Genomic DNA, 10,844 nt, shown 5'->3' on the forward strand with positions numbered 1-10,844 from the left:
TTTTGATACAGGCATACAATGTGTAATGATCAATTCAAGGTAATTGGGATATCCATCACCTTAAGCATTTATCATTTCTGTTAGGAACATTCAAATTTCATTCTTTTAGTTCTTTTATACAATAAGTTATTGTTAACTATAGTCACTCTATTGTGCTACTGAATGCTAGATCTTATTCATTTTATCTAACTGTATTTTTGTACCCATTAATCATCCCCTCTTAATCCCCTACCCCCACTACCTTTCCTAGCCTCTGGTAACCATCATTCTACTCTCAATCTCCACGAGCTTCATTTTTTTATTTATTTTTTTTATCTTTAGCTTCCACATATGAATGAGAACATGCGAAATTTTTCTTTCTGTGCCTGGCTAATTTCACTTAATATAACGTCCTCCAGTTCTACCTACGTTGTTGAATATGACAGGATTTCATTCTTTTTTATGGCTGAATAATATTGCATTGTGTATACGTACCACATTTTCTTTATCCATTCATCCATTGATGGACACTTAGATTGATTCCGTATCTTGACAACTGTGACTAGTGCTGAAATAAACATGGGTATATAGATATCTCTTTGATATATTGATTTCTTTTCTTTTGAATATATATCCAGCAGTGGGATTGCTGGATCATAAGGTCGTTCTAAGTTTTTTCAGGAACCTCCACACTGTTCTCCATAGTGGCTGTACTAATTTATGTTCCCACCAACAGTGCAAATGGGTCCCTTTCTCCACATCCTTGCCAGCATTTGTTATTGCCTATCTTTTGAATAAAACTCATTTTAATTGAGGTGAGATGATATCTCATTGTGTTTTTGATTTGCATTTCTCTGATGATTAGTGATGTTGAACAATTTTTCAAATACCTGTTGGCCATTTGCAGTTCTTTTGAGAAATTTCTATTCAATCTTTTACCTGTTTTAGAATTGGATTTTTTTTTCCTATTGAGTTTTTTGAGGTCCTTATACATTCTGGTTATTAATCTCTCTTCAAATGGGTAGTTTGCAAATATTTTCTCCCATTCGGTGCGTTCTCTTCACTTTGTTGATTGTTTCTTTTGCTGTGCAGAAGTTTTTTAGCTTGATGTGATCAAAATTCACTATCTTAAGTACATAATTCAGTGATTTTAAAATAAATTTATAAAGTCATGTTACCTTTACCAAGATCCAGTTCTAAATATTTCCATCACTCCAAAAAGTTCTCTTGGGCAGTAAATCCCTGATCCCACCTCCAGCCCCAGACAACCACTAAGCTGATTTTGTTCTCTATAAGTTTGCAATTTCTGGAAATTTTATCTAAATGGAATCATACATTACATAGTCTTTTGTGTCTGGCTTCTTTCACTTAATGTTCATTGAGGATCATTACAATCAATGAATTATAATGTCCATTATAATGTTCATTTGAGGTTCATCCATGTGTAGTACATATTAATAACAAAAGTTCATTTCTCTTTATTGCTGAATTATATTCCATTCGGATTGCTTCCAGTTTCAGCTGTTATGGGTTTTTTTTTCTTTTATATCCTATTTTTACATACTGTTTTTGGCTATTATGAATAGTGCTGCCATGAATACTTGTGTACAAGTCTTTGGATGAACATACATTTTCATTTCTCATGGAGAGAAACATAGAAACTTTATTGCAGGTGCAGGGGCCAAGGGACCCTTGGCTCTCTGAAGGTTCGCTGAAAAATCAACTCACAGATTTACTGGAGAAAAGGCATACACCAAAACCTTCAGAATGAAGATTCAACCCCTTAATGGGGTATAGGAACTTATATACCATCTTGAGGTTACAGAAAGAATAGGAGGCTTGGATCCTAGCAAAATAGGTTATGGAAGGAGGAAGAAGAAATCTGTTGAGAGGCAATGATTACTAGGGAGAATTCAATGGACCTGAAGAACATACAGTGATCTAGGGCAAAGTCTGTTGGGCCCACATAGCAGATAATGGTCTGTGACAAAAATTTGTCCATATTTGTTGACAGACTTTAGACTTCCTTCATATGATATGGGTTCAGTTAATGAAAGCTCAGGATGGGACCAGAGGTAATTGTTTTCTTCTTTGGTAGATTCAGACTTGCTGGCAGGTAAGAAACTTCAGAGAACAACTTTATCCTATGGTTTGGGAGAGACTTTGAGGCTCCCTTATCAATTCAGCATGTACAAAGCACCATATTTGGGGATACCAGTTTCTGAGCACCAACACAGGGTTAAATGGTAAGTCTAATTTTAACAAACTGCCAAATTCTTTTCCAAGACGGCTGAAAGATTTTACATTCCTCCCAATTTCTTCACACCCTTTCAAACACCTAGTATTGTCTTTTTTATTATAATCATTCTAGTGGGTATATATTGTGTTATCTGTGGTTTTAATTTGCATTTCCCTAATGATTAATGATGTTGAGCATCTTTTAGTGTGTTCATTAGCCATTAATATCTTTCTTTCTTTCATTTTTAGAGATAAGTTTTCCCTCCGTCACCCAGACTAGAGGAAAGTGACCTGATGATGTCTCACTGTAACCTCAAACTCCTGCGTTCAGGTGATCCTCCAGCCTCAGTCTACTGAGTAGGTAGGACTACAGGTATGCCACCGTGCCCAGCTAATATTTTATTTTTTTGTAGAGACAGGGTCTGGCTATATTGCCCAGGCTGGTCTCAAACTCTTGACCTCAAGCAATCCAGACCCAATATATCTTTTTTGATGAAATGTCTATACAAACCTTTTGTCCATTTAAAAACTGGATTATTTTTAACTTTTCATCGTTGAGATGTATGAGTTTTTTATATATTCTGGATACAAATCCTTTGTCAGATAATTTGCCAGGGGTATGAAGTGTCAGATTTGGCAATCTTGCTGTGTTCTCAGTTCTTGGTGTGCTCATGGCCAAAGAATCACCAGACACAACAGAGTAATGCAAGCATGAGGTGAAATTTATGGAGGCGGAGCAAGATAGAATTACAGAGCAAGAGCAAGATATAGGTTTACAGAGCAAGATACATTCCCCACAGATGACAATCAGACCACCTGTCGCAACAAAAAGGGCTTGGTTATGGTCTGGGTCTTGTTTTATAATGTTTGGATTGAGACCTCCCTCATTGCTCAGACATCACCATGGAACCACTTTGGGCAGTTGGGAATTATATTAATATGACCTGAGTCTTACTGCCCATGAGGATCTCCCATGAGTCTCCCTGAAAGCCCATTGTGGGGGTGAACCACAATAGCACCCACTTTCATCCCTAGGAGACCTAGAATCCCTTGCTATCTACCTAACAGAAGGATACTTTTTTTCACTGTGGGTATGTTTATCTCTTTCCAAAAATATTAAAATACCAAAAAAAAAAAAAAAAAGAAAGTGATACACTTTAAGGCATGTCTCAAAACCAGGATTAACACTCTGCCATAGGGTTAAATTAGATCCATTTGCCTAAAGGAAAGTCCCATTTTCTATACAGCTTTCACTATTTTTTTTTTTTATTTAATTGGCTCAACAGAATTGTCTGTACAAGAGTCACAAGATCATCATCACTGAGACAAAGTGGACAGAAACCACCAATTAAACAACAATAGCCCAAAGCCATGACATAGGACACTCGTCAGTAGATGGAGCCCAACTGTCTAAAACCTCCTTATAAAAAGCCCTGTTTTTCTGCTTAAAGCCAGGATGGCGGTCTTTTGAGACCCTATTACCCTCTTCATTTGCTGGCAAATTAATAAGCTTCTCTTTCCGTTTCCTCAAAGCACTTGTCCTAGTTCCTTCTTCGTTCTCACTGATTTAGCCTGAGGGACAAGTACCGAACTTTCAGTAATGCCCTGATTAAAACCCTCCCATGGGTTAAAGGATAAACAAAATGTGGTATAATCATACAATGAAATACTATTCAGCCATAAAGAGGAATGGCATACTTTTACATAGTATCAATAAACCTTGAAAACATTATGTTAAATGAAAGAAGCCAGACACTAAGGACCACATAACTGTATGATTCCATTTAAATGTCTAGAATAGGCAATTCCATAGAGACAGAAAGATTAGTGGTTGCTAGGGGCTGGGGGAGAAATGAGAATGGGAATGGACTGCTAATGGGTGAGAACAGAAAAATAGCTCAAAACTATGTGAAGCATACAAAATTTTTTAGACTCAGAGAGGCCTTAGAGTATGGGACTTCAGTCAAACGCCCTCCTCTCCATGCCCAGGGGCAACTGTTTAAAGGTATTTTGCTCTAGACTAGCTGCTTCACCCACCATCTTTAAGCTCCTGGAATCTGTGATACAAGGAACAATGTATATAGCAAATCGATAGTGTACGTTATTCTAATGTAAATTATTGGCAAACAAGTTAGGAACTGCGTCTTCCATTCCTTTAAAAACCTCAGAGCACCTTGAACCTATGCTCCCTGATTGCAGTCTTAAACTTGGCCCAAATAAACTCTCTACTTACATTAAATTTGCCTCAGTGCTTTCCTTTAGGTCAACAGGGGTATAGGGTTTCTTTTAGGGTGATGGGAATGTTCTAAAGTTAAATAGTATGATAAACAGAAGCCACTGAACTATTAAAAGAGGGAATCGTAAAAAAGGGAATTTTATGGTATGGGAATTATATCTTCACTTTAAAAGAAAAAAGTTATTAGAATAAAACAAAAAGTTTTACAAAAAGTTTTTTAAAATTAAGAAATGTTCTCCTGAGTTATTAAGGCTCTATGAAAATTTTGAAACAAAATTATATGGAACTGCAATATTGAAAACTTTTTTCCTAAAATTAAACTAAGTATTTTTAGTTTTTTCCCTTTGAGGAAAATGAAAGTTAAAATTTCTCCCTAACTGGAAGCAAAACAACTTTAATGGTCCTTCTACTTAGAAGAAAATCGACCTTGTTCTACTCGTCCTCCCCTTCTCGCCACTGCACTTGACTAGTCTTAAAAAAATAAAACAAAAATAAAATAAAAAATTTAAGAAGAAGAAAATCCACAACTTCACTACTCAAGCTGGTGGACAACTATCTTTCCACCTGCTACTCTCCTCTGGGCTCACTGTGCTACAGTCACACTGGATTTCACAAGGTCTACAAACAAAACAAGTTTATGCACACTTCAAGGTATTTAAAAGAAATAGAAATATTTTATTTTTATTTACTAAATCTGGCAACTCTAAATAGGATCTCCCTATCTCTTTAACAATTAAAAATGAACAGCTTTCAGTAGCTCGTCAGTACTATTTGTTTCCGCCAATTTACTAGCTATCTGTGTGACCTTAAACAGATAACCTAATCTCTCTGGATCTCACATCTGCAAGTGCGCATAAAGGGACCTGCCTCAGAGTAACTGTGAGGCTTAAATAAAATAGTATGTGTACGTTTTTAGCATAGTCAGGGCTCACTGAATGGAAGTTACTGCATATCCGTTATTAACTACCACAAAGGCTCAGCTCGGCGAACAGGCGCTGGCCCAGCCTGAAGCGAAACCACCACACCTCGGAAAAGGGCGAGCAGGGTCGGCAATGCTGTAGCGAGGAAATGAGAAATTGCTTTCCACGCCCGGAGTTAAGCTGGCAATCCGCGTGGAGTTCCTCACACTCTCACGCAGTCTAACCCCGTCGGTGAGAAAAAACGCCTCAAGCAAGGCGCCCGCCTTCTCCAACGCGGCGGAACACGTGACACCGCCCCAGCCACTTCCGTTTTGGTGCGCCTTCCCTCCCTGCCCCCAGCCTGCACTTTCGACAAAACCGTGAAGTTTAGTATTTCCCTCTGGCGCCTTTATATTTTCTTCACTTCTTCCTCATTCTGACAGAGTTTGAAGATAAAAATTAATCTGCGAGAAATCAGAGACACGAATGGCTACAGAAAGAGCAGTTAAGTGCGCGTAGCGAAAGTGCGCAGCGGAAGCCCGGCACGCCCTCTCTTCTCTGGACGGAAGTCGCCGAGTATAAATGAATCCCAAAGCCGGCGGCCTCTGGTCTTGTCACCCGCTGGGCCACCAGTTTCATGTGGAGGCTCCCGAGCGCCCGCGCTGCGCTTCGTGGAGTCCGGATAGCGGTGGAGCAGCGCAGCCGGGCCGAAGCGGCGACTGAGACGGCGGCAGGTGCGATGGAGCGCGCTATAGTGCGCTGTGTGCCCTCGGAGCCCAAGCTAAGCCTGTCATTCGCGCTTGCCGACGGCAGCCACAAGAACATGCAGCGCGACCAGAGCGAGCCGGTGGGTAGGGCTCTCAGCCGGATCGCTACGAACGCCATCAAGGGCCACGCTAAGGCGGCCGCCGCCAAGAAGAGCAGGAAGAACCGGCCGAACTCAAGTGGCGGTGCGGCCTGTGCTGGGCCTGGGCCCGAGTCGGCTACAGCCTGCGAACCCGTGGTGAAGCTGTACTACCGGGAGGAGGCAGTGGCTGAGGACGTGCTCAACGTGGACGCGTGGCAGGACGGCGCGGTGTTGCAGATAGGCGATGTCAAGTACAAAGTGGAGCGCAACCCGCCCGCCTTCACCGAGCTGCAGTTGCCGCGCTACATCATGGCGGGCTTCCCTGTGTTCCCCAAGCTCAGCCTAGAATTTGGGGATCCCGCCTGCTCCCTCTTCCGCTGGTACAAGGAAGCCAAGCCCGGAGCGGCGGAGTCTGAGGTTGGTGGTCCCTCGTCGCTGTCTCCCTCCATTCCCTCTTCTACTTGGATCGAGACAGGTGTGGAGGAGCGCGTCTTCGTCCCGTCCAATGCCGACATCGGACTACGTCTCTTGCTTCATTGCACCCCAGGCAATGGACAGCGCTTCGGGCCCAGCCGGGAGAGGGTAAGTGTGTGTCCGGTGGAGGCCGGGCCTGGCACCTGCACTTTTGACCACCGGCATCTCTACACTAAGAAGGTGACAGAGGACTCTCTCATCCGCACTGTCTCCTACAACATCCTGGCAGACACGTACGCTCAGACTGAGTTCTCGCGGACGGTCTTGTACCCATACTGTGCCCCTTACGCGCTGGGGCTCGACTACCGCCAGAACCTTATCCAGAAGGAGCTCACTGGCTACAACGCCGACGTCATCTGTTTGCAGGAAGTTGACCGGATTGTGTTTTCTGACAGCTTGGCACCCGCCCTCGAGGCCTTTGGGCTAGAGGGCGTGTTTCGAATCAAGCAGCACGAAGGCCTGGCTACTTTCTACCGAAAGTCTAAGTTCAGCCTCCTTAGCCAGCATGACATTTCTTTCCACGAGGCCCTGAAGTCCGACCCCCTTCACAAAGAACTGCTGGAGAAACTAGTTTTGTACCCATGGGCGCAGGTGAGAGTATTCCAGAGATCTTCTGTACTTCAGGTAAAGTAGCTACCCCTATCTTTTCACATGCTCGCCCATTTTTAGGGGCCTGGAAGAAGGGGTGGGGAGAGGATGAGGATAATGAGATAAAGCTATCCAGATTTCGTTGAAAGGTGTTTGCTCTAGTATCTTCAGCACAAAAGTTTAGTCTTCATTCATTCAGCAAGTATTTTCTGAACACCTCTGGTGTGCCTACCACACATACTGCAGGTTGTCCTGAACAAGACAAGCGGGGACACTCCCAGTATTTATATTCTAACGAGAGGAACACATGCTAAATATACAAATAGTAGTAATAACTAATATTCTTTACTATGTTCCAAGCACTGTCGTGACACATTTTTAAAGTACTTAGAATTTAAGTGCCTGGTGTGTTTTATGAAGTGCTCCGTCAATATCAGCTGGTATTTATTTATTATTGGCTCATTTAATCTTCACAGTAATCCCGATATTCCTCTTTTTTTCTTTAAGAGACAGGTTCTGGCTCTATTGCCCAAGCTAGAGTGCAGTGGCTGATCCTAGCTCACTGCAACCTCAAACTCCTGGACTCAAGTGATTCTCTTGCCTCAGCCTTCCCAGTAACTGGGACTACAGGCATGTGCCACCATGCCCAGCTAATTTTTCTGTTCTGGCTGTTGTGCCCAGGCTGGTCTCAAACTCCTGGCCTCAGGCAGTCCTTCTGCCTTGGCCTCCCAAAGTGCTAGGATTATAGGCATGAGCCACCATGCCCACTGTATTGTCTCTTTACCAACATGAAACTGGTTTAGAAAAGTGTCTCTCTCCAGGTCACACTGCTGTAAATGGTAAAATGAGTATTCAAACTTAGGTCTCCCTGACTCCAAAGCCTGCACTAACCTGCTTGAAAACAGTCTCCAACCTTAATTTTGTCATGTAAAATGTATTATTTTTATAATAGCTTTATATGTTGGACACGTTAGTAAAACATGTGACACATGAATCCTGTTCATGTAGATCCTAAAATTTAAATAGCAAATCAAATTTCGTAATTTCAGTCTTCCTTTGTCAAGGGGAGGATATGGAATAAAATGTTAGTTGATATAGTCATAGATAAAAATATTCAGGAGATTGGTAGGCACCAGCTGAACTCCTGGCACTTTCCTTTTTTTTTTTCCCCCCCCCTCAGGTTTCAGTTCTTCAGTCTACAAAGGACTCTTCTAAAAAGATATGTGTTGCTAATACCCATCTCTACTGGCATCCAAAAGGTAGGTTTAATTTGGTTTCACAAGTGACTTCAACATGACTTAAGATTGTTAAACCTGTTTTACACAAGTATATGTCTTCAACATGTCCCAGAGACTGTAGTTTGAGTTTTTTCTTTTCTTTTTTTACTTACAGACAACTTTAAAAAGTACTTACATTAATGTTTTTTATATTCATAGGTGGGTACATTCGTCTCATTCAAATGGCAGTAGCCTTGGCTCACATTAGACATGTCTCATGTGATCTGTATCCTGGCATACCAGTTATATTTTGTGGAGACTTTAATAGTACGCCATCAACAGGAATGTATCATTTTGTCATCAATGGAAGCATTCCAGAGGATCATGAAGACTGGTCTTCCAATGGGGAAGAGGAAAGATGCAACATGTCTCTTACTCATTTCTTCAAACTGAAAAGTGCTTGTGGTGAACCTGCTTACACAAATTATGTTGGTGGCTTTCATGGATGTCTAGATTACATTTTCATTGACTTAAATGCTTTAGAGGTTGAACAGGTGATTCCATTACCCAGTCACGAAGAAGTTACCACCCACCAGGCCTTACCTAGTGTTTCCCATCCCTCTGATCACATAGCACTTGTATGTGATTTAAAATGGAAATAGATTTGTGTTTAATGGAAGTTGTTTTAAGTGTGAAAAGGAAGTTTTACTTTAGCAGAAAATTTAATATGAATCAAAGCTTATGTAACGATCAAAGGGGAAATTAGACACTAAGGTAAAATGTTCATACCCTACTAGTTATGTTCCAGATGCCTTTATTATGAAACTGTTCATAATATTTGCATCATAGTTTATCTTTGCTTTTTTTTACCCCTACCCTTGGAGGAAAAATATTTATGACCTGCAAGAAGAAAATTGAATTATTGTGTACATTTTTTATAAGTGTTTTTTTTAGCCAGCAATTAAGAATTTTTTAAGTACCATTTGAATGATCTTATTTTTCTTTTATAACATTACATTCCAAATTGAATCATGTTTATATAATTACGGGAAAATGCATATAAGTTAAGGTGAGAGACCTGAGTTCTGACACATGGAAGGAATAACATTAGGGTCTACCTCTACCTCAATTTGGTTAGCAATTTACTACAATTTCAGAGCTTTAACAAAAGATTGAAATATACTATCATTTGGTATTGCCTCTTATCCTTCATTTTTCAACTAACAAGGTATTTTCATTCTCTGGTTTTTAGGATTTTAGTTTTAGTATATGGTACAAATGGACATAATTTATATTCTTATTCTTACTGCAGTTCATTTTAATTTTTAGAATGCAAGCACAATTGAGTATAGAAAGTGAACAGCAACATATTCAACTTGATCCCATTGTATGTTGTTAATTACTCTTGCCCAGGAAAAATGTTCATAAATCAACAGGGTGTTTGACCAAATATCAGAGTAATACAGCACAACATATTACTTTATGAGAAACTACCTACAGATATGGGCTTGAAATTTTAGGTGAACCATTGAGCATTTCTGTGCTTAGAAGTATTTTTGAAATTGCTGGTTTTTTATAAACATGAAAAAGGGGAGTAGTGGAACTTTTGAGCATCTCCGAAATAAAAAACTATTCTTTATAGACATGAGCATTATAGTTTGAGTTACAGGACAACATTGTGTATATATAATTTATATATGTATTGTAAAAGAAAACTTAAATATGAAGCCAAACTCTTTAAAATTAGAAATTACAAGCAGTTGTATTAGTGTCTAGCCTAGAGTGGTAACTGATCTTTACTAAGTTATCACCATACATTATTTATAATGCTTTTGCTGTTGCTCTTTTGGTGTTCAGGATAACTAATGTTGATTCATATTTCTGCACTTAATTTCTAGCTCAGGTATTAAAAGCCCACCCACCTCAAGAAGAACTTTGATTTTCTCCAGTCATTAAAGCCCTTGTTTCAAATTCTTTAATCTCTGAACCCAATATCCTAATAATTGTCTTTTGATAAAGTAGTCTGTATGTTCATATTCTGTTCACTATTCAATGTATTATTAACTCTTAGTTTGAGAATGAAAGTGTTTTACTTGTATATCACATCAAATCTTGAAGTACTTAAATTACTTGAAGGGAAAAATTAAGGTGGCAGTTTCTTGGGATCTTGCTTAGAAAAAGTTATGAATAAAAAATTGATGCTATCAAATTGTGCCTTCCTAGATAACATTTTTGAGAGCATTTTAACAGTTTACAAATACGTAAATATTAAAACCAAAATTTTTTTTTGCAAAATATATTTTCTTCCTTTTTAAAATGTTTTTAGTCTGCTTTCAAACAAGCATGTTAATGGGACCCTTATAATT

General features: G+C 39.8%; 1 protein-coding gene across 1 annotated transcript; it reads left to right on the top strand.

The window, feature by feature from the left end:
* Positions 1–5,905: 5,905 nt before the first annotated feature.
* On the top strand, positions 5,906–9,331 carry PDE12 (phosphodiesterase 12). Its single transcript, XM_012664465.1, has 3 exons — positions 5,906–7,297; positions 8,442–8,520; positions 8,698–9,331. The coding sequence occupies exons 1-3, from the start codon at positions 5,990–5,992 to the stop codon at positions 9,138–9,140; spliced, it is 1,830 nt and encodes a 609-aa protein (XP_012519919.1). The 5' UTR covers positions 5,906–5,989; the 3' UTR covers positions 9,141–9,331.
* The last annotated feature ends 1,513 nt before the right edge of the window (positions 9,332–10,844 follow it).

This window comes from Propithecus coquereli, unplaced genomic scaffold, assembly GCF_000956105.1.
Source record: "Propithecus coquereli isolate 6110/MARCELLA unplaced genomic scaffold, Pcoq_1.0 Scaffold1, whole genome shotgun sequence".
Lineage (NCBI taxonomy): Eukaryota > Metazoa > Chordata > Mammalia > Primates > Indriidae > Propithecus > Propithecus coquereli.